The sequence below is a fragment of the Triturus cristatus genome, chromosome 4_1 (genome assembly GCF_964204655.1).
Source record: "Triturus cristatus chromosome 4_1, aTriCri1.1, whole genome shotgun sequence".
Classification (NCBI taxonomy): domain Eukaryota; kingdom Metazoa; phylum Chordata; class Amphibia; order Caudata; family Salamandridae; genus Triturus; species Triturus cristatus.
In genome coordinates this window covers 503,202,677-503,224,781 of record NC_140585.1, presented here as the reverse complement: position 1 = coordinate 503,224,781, position 22,105 = coordinate 503,202,677, and the positions used below count along the sequence as shown (strand labels likewise).

The following is a 22,105-nucleotide window of genomic DNA, read 5'->3' as shown; positions in this document are numbered from 1 at the left end:
GGCCTTAGTATTGAAGCCCCTCCCTCTCGACGTGTAGTTGTCTGGGTAGACTCCCTGTATTTAGGCACCCCCTACCTGGAATAAGCTGGATTTATCCCAATTTATTGGATAACCCGCCTGGTGTCCATAGTCCTCAAATACCTTCAATATAGTGGGGAGTGTCAGGTCTGGGTTGGGGACATATAAAAGGATGTCATCTGCATACAGTGAGAGCCGCTCATCTTTGAGCAGCTCCAAATAGTCTCTAAAGCCTCTAATGTCCAGGTGGTTTCGGAGCAGGCATGCCAGTGGTTCCACTATCAAGACAAATATCAAGGGGGAGAGAGGGCATCCCTACCTGGTGCCCCAGCACACTGGAACATCTATCGACATTACTGCATTTACCCACACTTGTGCCATTGGGTTTGCGTATAGTAGATCTATCCAGGCTAGGAAAGTGGGGCCTAACCCAAATTTCAGTAGAACTCATCTCATGAATGGCCAATGAACATCCTTCGATGCCTTCTCTGCATCCAAGGACCGAATCGCATGCGGGTCAATTCTGTTTTGCACTGTGGTAAGCCAGTTAGCCAGCCTACAGAGGTTAAATCTCGTTGTCCTTTTGGGCATAACTCCGGATTGGTCGCAGTGTATGAGGGAGGTTCTCACTGGCAACGTTCTTGTGGCTAATATTGTAGTTAATATTTTGGTTTCAACTTTCAGTAATGAGATAGGTCGATATGACCCACAGTCCAAAGCGGGCTTCCCTGGCTTGTGGATCACCACTACTGTGGCGTTGCGGAGGTCAGGTGATAGAGTCCCAGCTGCCCGCGCCGCCAGGTACATCTTGAGGAGATGAGGACCCAGCAAACTGGCATTCGCCTCAAAAAATTCTGCCGGAAGTTCGGTGGGACCCAGGGTCTTCCCTGATTTTTTGCTTAGCTATAGCTTTCACTACTCCTTCCAGGGTTAGTTATTTTCAAGGGCTACTCGGTCGTCTATGGTGAGAATGGGGACATTAATTGTGTTTAAGTAGTTAGGAAATGGGTGGGGGGGGGTCTCTGAAAATGCCCTGGCTTTATAGAAGTCTGTGTAATATCGTGCAAAGCCGTCTGCTATACCCTGGTTTTCCATGTACGTGACGCCATCCTGCTGGATGGCCGTTGCCCTCCCTTTTCTGTCTAACCACGCTAATAATCTCCCAGCTCTATGGCTGATCTCGTACAAACGAGGGTGCATTGCCATCAGCTGGGTTTTCGCTTCCCGTCTGGCTAGAGCGTAGTACTCCCTACGAGTGATTGATATCTGAAGGATCACATGTGGGTCATTGTCTCGGTCGGCCTGCCCCTCCAGTTCTAAAAGGCTATGTTCCAGTGCTTCGATCTCACAGGTCTCTTTCTCCTTCTTGTGGGTTATTGTATGTTGTGCCCTACCCCGAAGCACGATTTTGTATGCCTCCAATAGGCTGACTGCTGAGGACATGTGCCCTTGTGTTCACTAAAGTATAGTTCTGAATCTACTCTGATCTCACAGGCTACCTCCCTGTCCCTTAGGTACCATGCGTTTAGTCTCCACCCTGACCGTTGTCCATGGTGTCGTCCCCTGCTGTCAACCAGAGTGGGCGAATTGCCCCCTTGCCAAATATTGTATCTTATCAACCACCCCTATTTCTCCCACTGGGGTAAGGAGGTAATCTAGCCTGAAAAAGACCTTATGTGCTCCAGAAAAAAAGGAGTATATGGGATCTGTGGGGTGGTGTTTGCGCCAGAGATCGACCAAGCCCATTGTGCAGCCACACTATTGTATTTAATTCACTTTAACAGGACTCAAAGCCTTCTATAAAGTGATATAAACTCGAAAACTACCCTACACATTTCCACACCTTCCCGACCTCTCAATTTCTCCACTAGGGAAGATGATCTCTGAAGTTTGTCACAATTTGCTTTTCTCTCATAATAATTTGCTTTTCTAAAGTCCTATTTTTGAGTCCTGGTTGAAGAACTTTGTCTCCAAATACGGTACTTGTAGTACCATAAGTAACATTTTCAAATTTTGCATCCCTGTTTGTAGGAAATTTGACCTTTCTGCAGGGTCAACCCAGAATTTTTGCCTTTTACTGGACTCTATAGTCTTGCTAGCTAGAGACCTATGTGCACTTTACCCCTGCTAATAAGTGATAACGCTGCTGTGCTTCTCCTTTCATCAAGGTAAAATTGGCATACCCCTGATCAGCTTGTTTAACAAGCTCTTAAAAGGAAAACAGACTAGAGGGTGTAACTGGAAGACAAAAATCCCTCAACCATTCCAAGGTATTCCTTTATTCACAGAGTAGATGGGAACGCTAACATCAAAACTACAGAAGGCCATTGTAGGATTTAGTAGTCCTACGACCCTTACTCAGCCAACATGTTTCATCCCTTCTCACAGGCCTAAAAGGGTTTGAGAATCTTGCCACAAGCTAGGTAGAGCAGAGCCAAGTAGGTGCAATGGGGGGTAGGGACCCTTAACAAAGGTTTGACTACAGGGCCAACCTCCATACCTCCCGCACCGTGGAGTCAGTTTCTCCCAAGGTTTGAGTGAGACCATAAGTGGTAAGTATTACACTGCCAGTGCATGTTGTAAGGAAACCGCATGCTAAACATAATAAATAAGACCACATAATTTGCCACGTCACTGAGGGAGTGTTCCACAGATGAATCTATCCTGATGAAAGCCCCGGACCTCTTCAGGGCTGTGGGAGTAGGGCTGAAACATGTTGGCTGAGTAAGGGTCATAGGACCATTGAATCCTACAATGGCCTTCTATAGTTTTGATGTTAGCGTTCCCATATACTCCGTGAATAAAAGGATACCTTGGAGTGGATGAGGGATTTTTATCTTCCAGTTATGCCCCCTAGTCAGTTTTTCATTTAAGAGGTCCTTGGAACACAGTCCAGTCCACCCTGACCTTTAGAAGTCAGGGTGAACCCAATGATGAAGCATGAAACTCATAGAGTGTGTGACGGTTACATATAAAAATATATTTTTTTCCTTTCCCACTCCTATTTAAGTGGTGTCTAGGTGAGGCAGGCACTTATTCTTATAATATTGAGTGTCATTAGGTCAGGAGGGATACAATCCAGGTAGTGTTCGTTCAGTTTCAGGAGGACGTATCTTCCTGTTTTCCTTTCTTAGTTTCTAAAGGAACTCGCCACCCTCTGGGCTTGGTCTGTGTTTTTACATTTCCATATCCTTGTTTCCAAACAAATTTTAGTTGGCACCTGGGCAGAGATCTTGTTTTGTCCCCCCAGCCAGGTAGGCTGCAGAGATGTGGAATTCCTATAGCCCAACGCCCAGGACATGTTGATTGGGGTCAAGGGCACCAAGTTTTCATGTGTATTCTGTCCTTGGGACAAGTAGGCCCAACCCCCTGCAGTACAAGCCCTTTGGCTGCCAGTTTACAGTACCACATTATGGATCAGGGAAGGGCACTGTCTGCAGTTAAGGTAATATTGTTGTCCATACGTTGATGCTGTCCAAACTTGTATTTATGGTTCATTAATTGAAAGCCTTTATTATTAGGGTGAGCGCTATAAGCAAATGTTATAAGCTTTGACTGCACTACTGACAGTGATTCCAGTTTAAAAATGTGTACACATGTTTTCAAAGTTTAGCAATATGAGGCTATGTATAATACTCCCAGAATGCTCTTTGATTTGATGCAAATATTTGCAGAAGCTTCAAAGTAAGATTGATGATTCTACGCAGTCAAAATAAAATGTTCATAAAAAGATGAAAGCAGGAAAAAAAAACATTTTGCAAAACTACTCTAAAATTTCAGGTACCTTTTCTTTGCAGCATCATTTAGTAACATGTGTTGATGCCTGCTAGCATATCACAACAATATTCATAAGGAAGAATCAGTGTAAGCAGTTTCAATAAGATTATGGGGATCAAAAATAAACAAGCATTGGCAAAGCCAGTTGGTCTGAAATTTGTGGTCAGATTTTTAGTTTTGTCAATGTGCGTCTTGTTTTGGCATTGTTTTTGTAAAACCTTATTGGTGTGGGAGCTACCGGACCCCCACCATCATAACAAAAATTGACAAAAGCAAAAAATGGCGTTTGGTCTCAAAAAGCACACACTGCCACAGTAGCTACTGGCATTGAACAAAACTACTTGTGCCAATGTGCTCCTTGTGAAAGAGTAGAATGCTGTCACTCACAGTTAAGCCAGCCGATACGGAGAGAGAGAGAGACACAGAATTTCAATAAACGCAAAAGGTGATGGTCAACGCCAGACCAAATTTGGGGTCCAATTAAAGAAAGTCTCAAAACTACACCCATGGTATATGTCCTTGCATTAAGTGCAGCTATATGGCTTTTGTGAATTTCCAAGAATTTACAGAAGTAGGACAAGAAATAGTGAACTGCATTTTAGCATGAGCAAATATGCATGTGTAGATTTGCTCATGCGAAAATCTGAGTGTTTTGCAAGTACACTTTCCCTCCAACCACTTTTTTCCTGTTTACGTCTGCCATTGTCAGGAGTAAATTTCCAACCTTTCTCATTATGGGAAAAGATTAGAGAAGAGTTGTTTAAAATCCTTAAAACATGCAAGTTATAGGTTTGTACTGACTCAAAAGGGCATTCTAACCCTGGAACTATTGCTTACCACTACCTTCAGCCCAAGTATATAGATCTGCAGGAACCTGACAACATAAGGGGATTGCAAGTATTCAAACACTACTATGGAATGAGCCCTGGCATAATCAGAGAGGCTATATCAGAGCTCTTATATAATGGGATTGTCGCCGCACTGTTGAGGGAGGACACTAGGATTGCCATAGTGCATGCCCACACCCCCCATTCTTCAGATCCTAAGTTTAGTGCGGCTGAAGATTTCCTTCATCTTGAAAATGCCCAAATTGGGTAGAGGAGACCCTGGAAACTTGTGCCCCATTGGTTAGGGCTTCCACAGAAGTCATTTCCATCCACTAGCAAATGTGAGGCATAAAATAAAACACTTACGGACCGGAGGAGGATCAGGAGAGGTCTGGACCTGATATCTGAGACCAGAAAAGAGCCTTAAAGGACTGGATCTGCTCTCCTTCTTGTACCCATAACAAAGAAGTGGACTCCAATGGTCATCCGGCTGACTTCCTGTTGAAGCTACAGGGATACAAGAAGCTACATCATGTCTTTCCTGCAACCGCCCAGCTAACCAGTGGAACTACCACTGCCATCTGAACTTGACCTTGTTGTTTGGCCTCTGCCTGACACTCTGGGAGACTTTAAGTGCTTCCTCAGGAGCCCTAAGGGTTTTGCAAATGTACTCCTGTGATGGAAAGTCAGAAGGTAAAATCTTTGATTCAGACATGCTTGGTTGGTGTATTTGACTCACGCTCCATCACGGTGAAAGTCAAATTGTGGCTAGGTCCTGGTCAACTATGACTTTTCACTGTCATTGGCACTTTATGAGTCTTGGCGCTATTTTTATATGAAACTTTAATTGTTCCTGTCACCAGTTTTTCTTATTGGATTTTTGTCATTTTGTTTATTACATTTTACTCTATTTTCCTGTTTGGTGTTCGTAATGTTTTGCGTTTTGACTTTCTTACTGTTTGGTACTGCATAAGTACTTTACAAATAGGCCTATGTTCAGCCTGTCTTTTCTGTCCCTCTGGTTAACTTAGTTACTTTGAGATTCACCCTGACAAGGGTTGTGATTATTCCTCGAGGTGGGTGGCCACCCACCCCAAATAATGATCCAATTTCTTACACTTCTTAAGAGGCATTGGATTTATCCAGGTGCTTTTTTTCTAACTTCGAGGTTTTAAAAAATGGTTCATCTTGATTTTCAATATCTTTACTCTCTTGTCCTTCTCTACCATCTTCTCTTGTGATTGCCAAATTCCTGTGCTGCAATCCAAATCATAAAAAGGGCTTTCATGTGTTTGCACCACCAGCAGCCTCATTTGGTGCCAGTTCTTTCCCACATATTGGGGAGGGATTTACTTCTTAAGTGGTTCTTCTTTTATATTGGTGCACTTTGTTTCACTGTTTCCTCTAAGTGTAAGTGGCATATTATGTGACGTTTTCCTATCGATTAGATAATTGAGAGTAGTCATTGGGGGGTGGCCTCCTTCTAGACTGCTTGGGAGCATTTCTTCACAGATTTCAACTATTTCATCTGATCCTTGGATGCTTAAGTTCAAGATATCCTATTTCTGCTTTTCCCAAATGTGTTCCTTAGGTCACCTCCTCTCAGGCAAAGCTTTCTATTGCTTCTCCAGTTTGATCTAATTATGCAGTTCTACCTACCCATGTCTAAATTGAGGGCCTGGTTTCTGAAAAACTAGAGTGTTTACACTTAGGCTTGCCTAAATTAAACATAGCTATGATGTAGGTGGCTTGAAAGGATTGTACTAGGAAAGGATGCTGTTGGAAATGGCTAGGTTTTTGTTACTTGGCCCGAGAGAGGCTATTGAATCAACTCAAGGATTCCTTGGATGATTTTCTTTCTTTCATATTGTTTTTAGCTTCTATAGAAAACCAAAATGTAGTAATGCAAGCATTACCAAATGGCTAATGCAGAGTATTTAATTAGACTTTCCTAGACCTTTTCGTGGGCAAATAGAGTGATGGTACTTCATTTTGATTGTATTCTCCATCTTCTTCCATGTTTTGGGAATGCTGCTCTCTAATGGGACTTCAAGTTGGTTTTGGTTTCCCTCTTGCATAAACTGATCCCCTGCTGTTCTTTGATATTGAGTTGCTGTCTTGGAAGGTGATCTTTTTGACAGCGATCACTTCTGCAATAAGCTATCATAAGAGTCAGGTGCTCTCTTCTGAGGCATTAGGTATCGTCTTCTTCATGGTCAAAGTTGTTCTTTGAACAGTCCCGTCTTTCATTCTGAAGATTTACACACCATTCCCCTTAAATATAGAACTTGTTTTCTTGGTTATTTCAGCATAAACCCCATGCTTCTTTAGCTGGAGAGACTACTCAGATGTTTCTAGAGCTGTTAACATATACTGTAAAAGATCAAAATCTTTCAGATTCTCTCAGCATCTGTTTTCAAATATGCAACTAAAGTCACTATTGCCGATTGCTTTGTTGCCGTCAGCTAGATATGCTTTCTCACAATTACAGATTGTGCTGGATTCATTTAAAATTTTGCACAGACTATACCGCACACCTGCGCAGTTATTCCGAATGGGGTTGATTCCCGATTTCAACGCTGTCGTGCGCCACATTCAAACTTTATTCACCCTGCATGGCACTGTCCCACCGTTATAGCCTACTGGGGCGAGGTCTTTCGCATAATAGAAGAGGTCATGGGGTTGTCTGTCGAGTTTACACCATTACTGGGGTGCTGGGTTATGTGGGCGAGGTCGCCCGGGTAGCTCGGAAATTGGTTGGGATATTACTCATTCTAGCAAAGCGTCAGGTGGCTATGCATTGGGGGAGGTCGTGAGCTCCCAGATTGGCTAACAGACATTGCACATTGCCAAGAAGAATTGACTGTTTATTGGGAACTGCAGCCACAAGGTAGTCGCCCTCATGATATATGGGAACCGTTCATAACTTACCTCAGATGCCGTAACACTGGACACTGGACCGGCCGTAACACCTGTAGACACAACACTCGCCGGTGTAGAAAAGGCATGGATTACGTAACCTCACTCTAGCATTGTTCAATATGCATGATAATCTCAGGGAAAGCTTTTTTGGGGATGTGGAGGGCGGTGGGGTACTGGGAGATGCAGAAAGTCCAGTGGGAGAATATGCCTTTTGAGATCATTTAACTGTACAATGTTAATGCAATGGAGCAACTCTGCAGTGTATTATTACCGTTCGTCCATGATTTGACACTTGCATATAAATGGCCATGTTTTGTTCAAATAAATAAAATACTTTTAAAAAAAAATATGAAAAAAGTAACTATTGCCATTTCGTCAGATTCCTACATCTGTAAAGCTAAAGATATAAGAAGAGTTTGGGCTCCTTTGCTCATTTTATCAGAGCAAAGGGAGCATGAGTTTCCTCAAAAGGTGTGTTCCTATCATAGACAATTGGAGGGCAGCAACTTAAACCACCTCCCATGTGTTTTGAAAGCATTCCTCTCTTGATTTTTCTTGTTGCAGCTTTTCACCAGGAGAATTTAGCATTAGTTGTAATTTACATACATGGTGAAACAAGTGGGAATGTGGCTGGTCGGTCTCTAACACAGCTCACCATTGTGGTACCGCCTTATATGCATTTTTTGGGAGTCACACCACCCATGTACTGGTTTTTCCCCTGGATTTTCCACCAGTGGTATGTCACTGGCACTTGAGTGCATGGCATCTGAGGACAGAGTTGGTTGCTCTTATCCGGGCCTCCTGCTTTTTGTGACAGCTACTGGTAATAAAGAGAAAATGTTCTATCGCCAGTTCAAAATGGATCTGATTATTTCAGGAAAAAAGACAAACGAGGGAGCCCCAATCCAAGATGGGGCAGGAGCCCTTTTGGGTGATTCATGGATGTGCCATTATGCAACACTCCTATTTAAAGGCCGGCATTAATAGTTTAATGTGATGCAAAACAATGTTTTATTTTCTTTCTGGTTCCGGTTTTTGTTTCCTGTTCTTTTTTTGAGAGTTTACTTTTTAGGTTTGTTATTCTCCTTTCTCTTTGCTGTGGTTGCTGCCTTGTTCGCTCGTCTTTTGAAGATCTCCATACTTTCTGTTTTCTTTTACTTCAAACATGGCTGGTCTTGCAGCACTTATTGTACTTATCTGAGCAATGGGGCAGTTAGTTACTTTAAAACAAAATACGTTTTTTAATATATTACCTCGTATAACATATTTTACGCAAACTGGAAACATGGTAGGAGAAGTAATGTTTTCTGACCTCTAAGTACAAAAAATTTGTATCTGCATAGATCAAAACTGTCTGGTTCTAAAACTGGTACATTCCATGTAATAGATTCCAGAGATGACACATTATTTGAGCAAGGTTATCAATCTAGTTGTGTATCACAACTCTGTGATCTTTTACTGGTGTTATGGAAATACTTTCTAGAGATTGATTTGTGCTTAGTGAGTGTAATAAAGCTTGTGACTGTAATTCTCCCTGAACAAAATTGATCTGTAGAAGACAATCACAAGGCAGCAATTTCATGTAATATGGGTATCTGAGTCAAAGTAGTTGGAGGTTTGACCTTTGTTTTAAGTTTAAAAAAAAATAATTTGTCTTCTGCACTTAGAAACATGTGTTGTCATTGTTTGTCTCACAAAGGCAGTTGAGCATCCAGAAGAAAGCATGCAGATTTCTACTGGTTATATACCCTGTTTAGAATACCCCATATCAGTTGGGATATTAATGTTCATTCTTTTGTGGTTCACATGTTCTCTAGAGCCTCGTAAACCAGTAAAACCAAACTAATAAGATAAAGGGTATCCTATTTAGGTCAGGTAAGTTATTTTGATTTTTACTAAAATCTGTATGATATATTTACATATCGAGGATTTCAGCCACCTCTCTTCTTCCATTGGCCTGTTGTGTGTACATTCCATCTTTCTCAGATCCCATCTCCTGACAATGCTGCTCTAAATTCCTTTTGGACTGTTTTGCTTTTCTGACTGCTGCTATTTCACAGTATACCAGATGGTGTCCATGTAACTCTTTTGTATTAGGTTATCTTCTTTTTTTTTTTTCTTTCTTTCTTTCCTTCTTTCTTTGCTTCATTTTCTTTGTCTCATACATTCTTTCTTCTGTTTAGTATTTTCTTTGCCTTTCTTTCTTTCTTCCACGTTCTCTCTTGGTTTCTTGCTTCCTATTTCTTTCTCTCCTCTTGCCTTTTTCTTTTTCCCCACTTTCTTTTTTCTTTCTCCTTTATTTTTTCTCCTCCTTCTTTCTTACTCCTTTCTCATCTTTCTTTCTTTCTCCTCTTCTTTCTTATTCCTCTTTTTTTCTTTCTCCTCTTTATTCCCATTTTCTTCCACTCTTGCTTCCTCCATTTCTTGCTTCCTCCCTTTTTTGCTTCCTCCCTTTCTTGCTTCCCCCCCTTTCTTTTTTTTTTATATATAAGGCAAGAGGCTGGCAGCCAATGCCAGACTGATTGACCTTATTAGGTTTGTGTTAGCTAAGACCTTTTGGTTTTACTAAATCTATGTGTATAACATAGTTACTTATAGGGGTTTCAGCCAGACCTCGGGCCATGCGCAACAAAGGACAGAGATACCTCAGACGTAGGCTTCGCCCATACCAACCTAATCGAACGCTGAGATCGAACTCCTAGCACCTACTCTGTGTTCCTCGATTTGTAAATGCCCGAATGGGAGGAAGGTCCTTAACAGTTAGGACAGCCATGGTATGGAATTCCCTACCACTGCACCTGTGCATGGTGTACACAGAACCTGAGTTCAGGAAGATCTTGAAGACCTGGCTCTTCAGGCAAGGATAGCTTCTAGGTCCCAGTCTCCATACCTGTCTTCCGCACAGCGCTGGGACACCTCTGTTTGAGGTAGCTGTTCGCGCTTTACAAATATAACTATTATTACTATTATTATTATTCACATATTTCTCCCACCCACTCCAGCATGCATTAAGGGGCAGTGCATTAGCCCACTTAAGCTACTGGTTGAATACATTAAGAGTTATGGCATGTTCCCCTTTCACAAGGAACACATTCACACACAAAATAGTTCTTGAGTACAATGGAAATGTGTGTTTTTTTTTATTTAGATTCCATTAACGTTTTTGCATGTAGCACATTTTTAAAAAAATAGTTTGATGGCACAGCATATTCCCAAACAATAAAGCTTTGCAAAAACCATCACAAAACAAGAGTTGCCAGAAGGCTGATTGCCAACGCCAGAGCTATTGCTTTTGCCAGTGCTCATCTATTTTTTCCTGTAGTGGGCATGGTGATTTGAATACTGTACTCTATGGGTTCAATGGTTAACTACAAGCACCCACCTATTTGCTCTCCTGATGACTTCTAAACAGTGTACAATAAAGATATGGACATTTCTAGATCCCATATCAAAAACCTACTGAAGGTTGTATGAGATTTGCCTATTAAAGATGCATTCCTCAACATTCTTCTTGAATGTTGTACGAGAAAATGAAAAATATTCAAATGTTGGTATCATTAGGACTCTCGAGTTCTGTTTGAAGCATGCAGATACTGCTTGGTTCACAAGTAATTGTTATCATTATTTACCATATGATGGTTCTGTCTGTGAGTAAAGTGCTTCAAAGCTTACTGAAATGTTATCCTGTCAGTGTGCTTTTTTTAAAATGACTTTCATGGTTATGTATTAAGGCGGAGGCTGAGTTGTGGCTTTTTGCTAATCACTGTCCCTCTACCCATTCCTCTTGAATTGATTTGCAGGCCAATCATTTGGGCTGCCTCAAACTTTCTATAAAGACTTTAAATTGAATTGTAGCCTAATCTTTGAACGTTCTGAGCTTTTGCCTATGTTGTCCCATCCATTACAGAAGAAGCGTGTGATGGACGTTGGAGTATGGGCACTTAACTCACTGTAGTGACTCTTGCATTCCAAGATCACCAGTTTCAGTTGACACCCCATTACCATTCTGTACATGCACACCAACTGGGATAATAGAACTCTTTGAAGGGAAACTGTGAAGAAAATGGTGAGTGGTGTGGAGTTGAGCTTCAACAGGAATTCCTCCAAATGTACCTGGGTTTCAAAAGCTTCTTTTTGTTTCTGAAAAGATTCCAATCTCCTTCCTAGTGGAGAAGTTAGCCACAAATGCAGCGGCAGAAGAAGTGTGGTACTAGGAATGCAAGATATACTGTGATGAATAACTTGTACTTAGGATTGGTACTATAAATATACAATAAACTATAGATGTATACACATAGACTAGATAAACTCACACATTAGAGATGAGCACATAATCCCAGCCACATACAAACAGCATTCACCGTATGAAGAAAATATCAGCACTCTGAGGACTGGTACAGTGAACTTGTTCCTTAATCAGTTGTGGGAGTCACAGAACAAGAAAACAATTTGTCAAAACTTTGACTAAAAAATGCTAGTGAGGGAGGAAAGTGCCCCATTTTGCATGGTTCCCCCCCCCCACACTTTTTGCCTAATGTTGATGTACTTTGTTGGAGTGTGCCCTGGGTTCCTGCCAACCAGGTATCCAGGGCCTATGTTCTTTCCCTAAACTGTACTGATGCAAAACCCAAATTGGCTACTCTCTGGCCACCTGTAAGTCCCTTATAAAAGGTACCATGGGTACCAAGGGCACTGTGACCAGGTAAGGCCTCTGAGGGTGCAGCACTTATTGTGCCACCCTTAGAGGCCCTGTACACACACACTGCCGTTGCAGGCTGCGGGTTTTGGTGCAGAACAAAGTGAAGAGTCGACATGGCAAACATCCTTGTGTGCCATGCCACCCCTCTAACTGGGTGCACTATAACACTGGTGAGGGTAAAGTTGCATGAGCCCTGAACCCCCACAGTGTCCAAGTCAATTCTTAGACCTTGTATGTGCAGTAATGCCATAAAGAGTATATGGTCTGGGAGTTTGTCATTACGAACTCCACTGCACCATAATGGCTTACCTGCTGCCAACTGCGACCACCAGACATGTTTCTGGACCCCCCGGTCGAGAGCCTGCTGCTCTCAGGGTCCTGAAACCAAGCACAACCTGGGACGAGGTGCTCTGCCTCCTCCCCAGGATGGGCAGGATCCACGAAGGGGAATGTTCAAAGGCTTGCCGCCTTTGTGAGCTACCCCAGCCATTTGCTGCTCCCAGCACCTGGCCCCCACCGGTTCTGACCCCCCTCCCCCATTGAATGGGAGAATCGGCAGGAAAACCAAGTTAGGAGAAGTGTGCCCACCTTTGCTAATCCCACCCCTAAGGTGGGGGAGGCGAGGTGAAGCACAACTCTGTCCACGCCTTCCTGCAGATATGGGTACCCAGCGAACAAGAGTGAGGCTTATGCCCCCCTCCCACTAATAGCATAATAGGGGGTGTACCCACCCCCAGGAAGGGACCCATTAGTCCTGACCTGTACCTACCTGTAACGACCCTAATTTGAGTATTTAGGGGCAACCCTGGACCTTTCCTCCTCAGACAAGAAGAAAGAAGACGGACTGAAAAAGAAGAGGACGACACCAACTACATTGGCCCCAGCCCTACTGGTCTGCTCCTGTGAAATCCTGGTGTCTTGCAGCCATCAGCCCCCAAGAACCCGTAGGACCTGACCTGACCTGCCCTGCCTTCCCAAACCATACTCTGTCACCCATGAGCCCTGGATTTGCTCACCCACAGACGCTGGCTCCGGCCAAATTCGTGAGTTTGCACCCGATACCCACGGCCGGATTTCGGGTGGCCCAACACCACAAGGCAGTCTCCCTGGCGACCCTGACCTCTGATCTGGTGATCCCTGACCTGCCTCAAGTCTCCACCTGACGCCTAGAACCCCTTTCTGGAGGATCCCTCCGACCACGTCGTAGCCGGTTAGAAAAACCCGACACCAAAAAATACCCCTGCATCCGATGTCCCACGACCTTGGGCGGCTCAACCGACGGTGTCCTGGCATCCCCAAGCATCCTCACTTACCTCTCCAACTGGTGGCCACCTCCAGAAGATCTTTGTCCCTGAGCCTGCAGTGTTTGTTCCAATCAGAGAATACCCATTGAAATCAACAGGGCTCCCGATGCCAAACCAGCACCCTGCACTTGGCTTCCCCTGTGCCGCTGTGGGAGCACCTTGTGTGCTAAATCGATCCCCATTTGCCCTGAGCCTAACACCAGGAGCTTTTCTCCCACAACCTTGTGGACTGCTCGTGAGCAGCCACCAACCGGAGGCTCCCTATCCCCCCTTGGATAACATAGGGCCTCAGCACTCTGCACCTGGTCGCCCTAGTGCTGCTGAGGGTGCATCTTTGACCATGTGGGAACCCTGGTTCTAACCCCAGAATACCAACTTCAAAACCAAAGTACTTCTCATTAAACCGATAACACTGTTTTCTCCCATAGGATTGCATTGACTGCTTTTCTGTGAAAAATCTTGTGTGGAGTTGGTTTGTATGAAAACCTAAGAAAGTGCTAATGTACAAAAACTGAATTACTTATCTTTTCTTTAGGAAGTGTCCCAGTGTGATATCACAATGAGTAGAAAAAGTAATCTAAAAAGTAATCTGTAAAGTAACATACAAAGTAATCACAATAGTAACTGAAAAGTAATTTTGACAGTTGACTTAACTGTAAACAAACCAATTGCATTCTACTGCATTTCAATTGTATTCAACTGCATTATTCTTGCAAAGTATTACACTTACCTGTACCAGGCCTGGCTTGGTTCTAGAAAATAAAATACGACTAAATAATATTTTCACACAAACAAATTGGTCTGAGTTCAGTCTTTGAGTGTGTGACATCATTTCATGCCTGAGTGTGTACAATAAATGCTTAACACTACCCTTTTATCTGAGATCGGTTTGTACGAACCAGGTTTCCCCGATCAAAGGTTGCGGATTCCCACTTTTAAAGGTAGGGACACCGATACAATTATTGACTACATATTTCTTTCTCTCGGGCTTTTAAATTTTGTTGTGTCCTACACCGCTATACAGTCAATCTTTAGCGACCATAATCCGGTGACACTTGAATTGATTGATGGCCTCCAGTTTCTAAACTCTTGCTCCCCTCACCTGGTGGTGGCCGATCTGAAGGTAAAGGATCAGGGGAGGAGGTTACGTTGGAGCAAGGTAATTCCAGAGGAATTTTTCAAAACCATTTCCTTAGAGGTGGCGCCGGATTTGGAAATCTGTGGAGATTTTTCTCTACGGGGAAACAAGTAATATCCTCGTATGAAGCTATCTGTCATTTTGTGGCAAAAGAGCTAACTTGTAAAACTAGGTCGGCCACTGATAGTTCAGTTATGGGCTGGTTCAATCATAAATGCACTAAAGCCCATAAAGATCTCAAAAAAGCTCTTCAGGCTTGTCCAAGGAACAAAAGCCTAGTGTCACAGCTTAGAAAAGAATACAAAAAAATTATTCAGGATAGGAAAGTAGAAATCAAACACAATGCCTGGGTTGAACTTATGGACAAAGCCACTCTAAAAGACAGTGCAAAATTTTGGTCTATAATTAATACACCCTTTTTTTCTAATACAAATAATGGTGTTTTGGAAACTAATATCGCAGAGGAGGATTGGTTGAGACACTTTGAAAACATTTATGGCAGTCACCTTGAATTTGATACTTTTGCGGGACCAGTCTCTGACTCTTCCTCAGCACCTCTCAAGTTTCACATAGGAGAGGTCATAAAAGCAATCGAAGACTCTGCAGGGAAAAAGGCCCCTGGCCCAGATGGAGTTCCTGCCGACATGTACAAAGCTAATCCTCTGTTTTGGGCCAACATATTGACAAATGTATTTAACCACTCGGTCTGTGTTGGTTTTCCTAAATCATGGTCCAGGTCGGTAATAATACCGATTTTTAAAAAGGGCCAAAGGGCAGACCCCAGATGTTATAGGCCCATATCCCTCCTGGATTCCTCTATTAAAATTCTGGGGAAGGTCATCCTAGCCAGGATAACGCGGTGGGCCTCTGACAATAATATCCTGTCAGATGCCCAATACGGCTTCAGAGCAGGGCGGAGCACGGAGGACCAATGCCTGAACCTACTTTTAATAACAGCTAAATATACCAAGGCGGCCAGGGGTTCCATCTATCTTGGCTTCATGGACTTGTCCACGGCTTTTGATTTAGTCAAGAGGACTAAATTGTGGACAATGCTCCTGGAATTGGGACTTGATGGACCCCTTGTGCATTTCCTTGCTGAGCTCCACAAAGACCTGAATGCTTGTATCAGGATGACCTCCAAGGGACATTGTACATCTAGTTTTTAATCCGGTAGAGGGGTACGTCAGGGTTGTATTCTAGCCCCCATGTTGTTCACTTTATATATAAATGCCTTGGAACAAAACTTGTTGGCAGCAACTCCGGACATTCCGCGTATGGGAGGTTCCCCGATCCCGGTCCTCCTGTACGCGGATGATGCCGTTCTTCTAGCCAGGACCCCTCTGGCCCTGCAAAGACTGCTTGACTCGTTTGGTGACTTTATGACCAGTCTGGACCTGGTAGTTAACTATGGGAAATCACATGTGATGTCGCTGGGTCCGGCCAAGAAAAGTGTTAACCCTTTTTTTTGTGGGGGAGAAGAAATATCAAGAGTGAAGGCATTCACCTATTTGGGAGTAGTTTTTGATGACAAATGCTCCTGGTCCCCTCAGCTCTTACTAAAGGTTAATTCTGTAAGAAATTCCTCTGCGGCAGTTCTTGGTTTTGCAAAAAGGCTAGGTGGTAAACCGGTTGAGGCAATATTGACAATTTACAAAGCTAAATCCATTTCTATTGTAAGTTATGGGGCCTCAATTTGGGGTTATATTAAACCCGATGCCATTCAGACAGAGGAAAATAAATTTTTGCGCTCTCTTCTTGGACTCCCACATTCAACCGCTTCCTACTCAGTCCATTTGGAACTTGGGATGGGCTTCATAGCAGATAAAATTAATTTAGCACCTTTACTGCTATGGATCAAAATTTGGTTAAACCCGAATTTATCCCTTAACCATAAGATCTTGAAGGACTGCATGAGACTAGACAAGAGGAACAAAATTCAGTGGTTGTTGAACATCGAGACGTCAGCTGCATACCTAGGGAGACCGGATATTTTCCTCAATCCGGAATCCCTTTGTAAGGCAGATTTGGAGTGGGTGAAATCAAACTTCATTAAACTAAGGGAGGCCGAGCGGGAGAGAGTTGAGCTGGGTAAATCCTCTGTCAGGGGGCATGTTTTGCTAACAATATCTTCAGGGTTGTCCCCATACTTGACATTAGTTTCCAAACCTTTCCACAGATGGTTATTGACCAAACTGCGATTTAACCAAATACATATGGTCCTTTGGGATGTGGAGGGATGGCATAGACCTGTAGACGTTGCTCCATGTAAGTGCGATGACTTTTCCCCCCAAGACACTTTGCACTTTCTACTTTTTTGTTCATTCTTTAAACAGGCTAGGAAAAAGTTTATTATACCACTGTTAAAAAGCATGAATTTTGTCCAGTATAGGCCAGCTTTAATGTTTTTGACTTTTTTAGAGTGTCCATTAACCATGTTTTGTGTTGCCAGTTTTTTAGCAGCATCTGTTAGAGAGAGGAGGGTCAGACTCAAAAATGTCCAAGACAGTGACCCCGTTTCAGTATCTGGCAACAAATGATCTTGTCTTAACTGTTTAAAATGGACTTGGCTGATTTTCAAACCTTTTAATGTTAACAAAATAGTTTTTATCTGAATTTTAATCAAGATGTTTTATCTTTCTGTATCTTGCACATACTTTTATGATTTTAAATTATCGAATAAAGTGGTTTTGACTGACTGACTGACTGACACTACCCTATGATAAAACTTTACTGCTCGCCCACACTACCACAAATAGAGTAAGGTATTATCTACTTTTACCTCTACCTACCTTTGGGGTTCCACTGGACTCTGTGCACACTCTACCTTACTTTTGTATAGTATATACAGAGTCAGCTTCCTACAGGTGACCCCTTTTTCTTTCTTTCCCCCCTTTTCCTTTCTTTCCCTCTTTCTGTCTCTTCCCCCCCTGTTTCATTCCCCCGTTTCTTCCCCCTCTTTTTCTTTCACTCTTTCTTCCCCTCTTTCTTTCTATGGAAGAGGCCAGCAGCCAATCCCAGACTGATGACCTTTGTAGGTTTGTGTTAGCCAAGACCTGTGTATAACATAGTTATTTATAGGGGTTTCAGCCAGACTTCATCTATTAGTCTGTGGTTGGTGTCTTTCACATTTTTCTCCTACCCACTTCAGCATTCATTAAGGGGCAGTGCATCAGCCCACTTGAGTTAGTGGCTTACTTCATTAAGAGTTATGGTATGTTCCCCTTTCACACGGAACACATTCACACACAAAGTCGTTCTCTTCAGGGCCAGGGTCTGCTATGGTAATATGTGTTACTATGGTTATGTGTGCGACAAGAAACCTATCTGTCAAACCCTCGACTCAAAAATGTGGGTGAAATTGGCAATTTAAGAGTAATCCATTAAAGTAATGAATCATTTTTTGAAGGTGATATAAATTTAAAAAGCGGATGACTCCATTAAAGTTAATAGAGACATTTTTTTTTCAGGCGGTTGAATAGAAATAAAAAAATAAGTAGATGCTTGCCAATGTGGGTGAGAGTGGAAAGGTATCTGTAGGGAATGTTTAGGAAAGGGATGTAGTTTCTGTGGTCTTTTTGTTCTCTCTTATGTCTCACACTGCTGTGGAACATGCTCTGATGTAATCACTCACTTATTTGGTCCTTTTATACAGTTAAAAACACCATCGTGTCCCCCTGCCTCAAACTCTTCTTGGAGCTACAAGGTTTTCCAATGCCCTGGACTCGAATTGAGTTTCGGAGTTCAACCTCTCCACAGGAGTAACTTCAACACCATCATAGGCTCATAGACGAATATGAGCAGCAGGAGTAGACAGCCTGATAATGTAATCAATGACTATACACTTCAGCATATTGGCCTGCCTCTATATAAACTATGGATACACTAATCAGACACAGAATTGGGTCTTGCAGGAGGTGGTATTCAAGATGCTTAGGAAAGCAGCAAATTCTGGCCGAGCCCAATGAAGTATTATAAACACGTTCTAGAAAATACTCAGACTATGATTTCAATTAAATGCAAGCTTTCTTTCACATGCTGCCCTCTCTGCAAATCCAGATGAGAGCTCTAGCAGTGAAATTTAACACTTCTTCGTTTTGAGATAATCCACCTACCATTTGTCCTCAAATGTGTATTGACTCCCGTTTCCTGTAATTGTACACACATCCCCTGCCATCTCCTGTCTTCGCACCATGCCCTAAAAAATTCAGAAAGGCTTGTTAATTTACTCTTCACTGAAGCCCAGGAGCTTTGTCTTAGAGTTTTTATTGCTGCTGTACTTTTCTTTCAGCTGTTGTAGCAAAGTTGCTTGTGAATTGTGATGGTCATTTAAGGTATGGCACTCAAGGCCTTCGAAATACAAAAAGGAGTGTCAATTTCTAAGAACAAATATCAGGTTTGTGACCACACATTTCTCATTTAGTTTGAACTATTTGTGGTCTAGCTCAAAAATTTGATAACTGTTTCATTTGAGTGGCATCCATTCAAGATTTGTGTTGGGTGGTTGGCCATAGGGTGCAGAGATGCACCTTAGCTTTTTTGTATGAAGTGCTTTTAAAGTAGTTCATGTCACACTTGAAATACTGTTACTTCCATTTCTAGATCTAATTGTTAAAAAATGAAGTATGTATGGTTTGTGTAATAGAGTAGTGATTTAAACCACACTTGGCTTACTGATGTTCGCTTGAAGTACTTGATACTTCTAGGATTCTGCTTGCAAATTTCACTGTTGAGAAAAACCCAGATTCTATTTTGTATTACAATTAAGTAAAAAACAATGCAGTTTAAGGCTTTCGACAAATTGATGTGTATTGTGAGCCATTTGTGTTTGATGCTTAGTATTTTCAGGCACTAATAATTGATTAGTGAACATTTATGGAAAATAATTATTTTGATAAGAGTAGTTGGTTTAACGGAGAATGGACGTTAAAGTCACCCTAAACCTAATAGAATCTTTCATTAGTAGCAACCTTCTGCAGATGATTTTGCTTACTCACTCTGAAATGCTTTTGCTAATTCCTTTTACCACCTTATTTGTTTTCATTTATACTTTTGCATGCATGCTCATATGAATGGTTTATGAAGTGACCACTAATTAATTTTCCCTGAACTTAGTTTTAACATAAAACTTTGCAATTTGTTGTATACATTGTTTTTTTTTCTTCCATCTTGGCCACCGATTCTCTCAGGTCTCCGCTGGTACTTCCGCCAAGCCATGGATGCCGTTCGACTCACAACAGCCCTATTCACACTGCTACTGGCTCACGACTAACTCAGAACTTCTCTGTGTCTGTTCCCACTCTCATCTTCACTGGTACGAGACTGCACAAGCTCAGGAACAGGGATGAGGCAGGCCAAAGACATATTTTTCACAAAATGCAGGCAGGCAGGCAGTGTAGGCAGGTACCCTTCATCTTTACTCTCTCCACTCTCTCCCTCCTTTTCTAACTGGGAGTGTGCTGTTGTCATAAAGAAACCAACTGCTAAATTAAAGACAATAGTTGCATATATGAATGAGTGATTAAGAAGTCTGTTCCACAGATTTGATGGTGCTTTTTACTGCTTAAAAAATAGCCCTATCCTAAAAGCAAGGAGTCTACATTTCAATTTGTTTTTTCAAAAAACGTGTCAATCATATAGTCCATTTTCAATGTATTTTTGTGGAAATGTTGGTCATTTTGTATTTCTGCAATCTGACACCCATCTAATCTTAAGCACCAAGTAAAGGGTCCAGAAATAAGGGCCTATTTGTATGTGGATCTGTGGAAGAGACCTCAGTGGAGAACAGGTAAGTAGGAAACCTGCTGTTAGAGAAGAGACTTTTTGCTGTAGTAATGCCTCGTAGGATCTGCTGTCCTTGACTTTGTTTTTAGCTGTGGCATTTTGATGCTATAGGATAAGGAAACATCTTTATTTTTCCCTTTATTATTTGTTTTCCAGATCACTTGACCAAATAAAAAAGATATATATTTATGATTATTTTTTTTAAGTATTTCATTTTTGTATTTTTTGCATATTTATTCTTTTTGTTTTGTCTGACATTTCATGCTTTTTTAAATTGGCTTTCTTATGGATTTTAATTGTTGATGTACATAATTTTACGCTGAAAATGGCTAATGTGTAGACTTGTTTTCTATCATTCTACCTAAATTTCCTGAATCTACCGTGAGGAAAAGTAAGTGCTGCCCTGGGTGAGAGTTTTGGATCATGCCATTGTCATCCAGTCCCTTTGGGGCAGGATTACTGAATGTGTTTCCACCTTCTTCTGGCAGGGTTCCCTTCACTGAAGATCCTAACCCCAATACTCATTCATCAGGACCCTCCACCCCTCTGAAAAACCAAACCTATTCCTTTTCACCTTCCAAGTGTTACAGCCGACAGTCCTCCTCTTCTGACACAGATTTAAGTTTGACACCCAAAACTGGTAAGGTGTTTCCACCCACTTTATATTTTTTTATGTTTCCTATTTTATTACTTGTTTGTTTATCCTCTTTGTTATCATTTTTTGGCACGTTATCAGAATGATGGACAAGCTAGGAAATTTCACCAGAGGTTGAAGCCCAAATATTTGTTAAGATGTCTTACATTGAAATAAGAGAAATACACCACTAAAAAGTAATTTCCTAATTTTTGAGATTTCATTTTCTACATAGAGTAAATTACTCGGATTGAAACTAAACATGCATAAACCGTTTAGTTTTATGTAGAAGTGTGGTGCTCACTTAATTAGACAGAGATTCGCATTGAGACTGCATTTTCATTGTGTTGCAGAAATGAACTGGGAAAGCAACTTCTTTTAGCTTGATTTTCAGTGGAGGGTGCCAATCTTCAGCTTTAAATCCGTTAATTCAATGGCTGTAGGTTGGCAGAGCTATTTTATTTTAATGTAGTAGCTATTTAAAAAAGCATGCACCATCTCCATGTAACAGTCTTAGAAAATCAAGAATGTTAGGTCTTTCCAAATATATATCAATATCTAGTACTTGAATTAGGACAAAGATACTGAAGAAATGTAATGGGCAACAAATTCCTGTGGTAAGAGTAACTAGATTTTGAGTCATCTTTATTTGTTGTGAAATATACTAAAATGTTCTGGCATGATGTCAATGAACTAGTGAATAATGAATGTCCAGATATTTTGGCAGCTCAAATAGTGATTACTGATAATTAGGTTTCTAGTGTACAAAATACAATACAGGAAAAATATTTGTAGTAGTGCAGTGTTTTTTATAACTATTCAATCACTACCGAGGATCACCATCAGAATTGTTGAGATTTTTCACATCAAGTCTTAAGCAGTGTAGTAATGAATACCATGTTGTTTGCTCCATCTTGTTTTCTGGCTCCCCAAGTGCTAATATGCTTAATGGCAATAGCTTTTTAGAGCAAAAGACATACAAAAGCACCTTTTGATCTTGGA

At 41.8% G+C, this 22,105-nt stretch overlaps 1 protein-coding gene across 11 annotated transcripts in view; it reads left to right on the top strand.

Moving 5' to 3' along the window:
- The window catches only part of C2CD5 (C2 calcium dependent domain containing 5), an 875,314-nt gene that overhangs the window by 167,454 nt on the left and 685,755 nt on the right, over positions 1–22,105 (top strand). For all 11 annotated transcript variants that reach the window (XM_085652749.1, XM_085652748.1, XM_085652746.1 and 8 more), the window contains exon 8: positions 20,958–21,109. In XM_085652749.1, the coding sequence (XP_085508875.1) occupies positions 20,958–21,109 (152 nt within the window). The remainder of the gene's footprint in view (positions 1–20,957; positions 21,110–22,105) is intronic.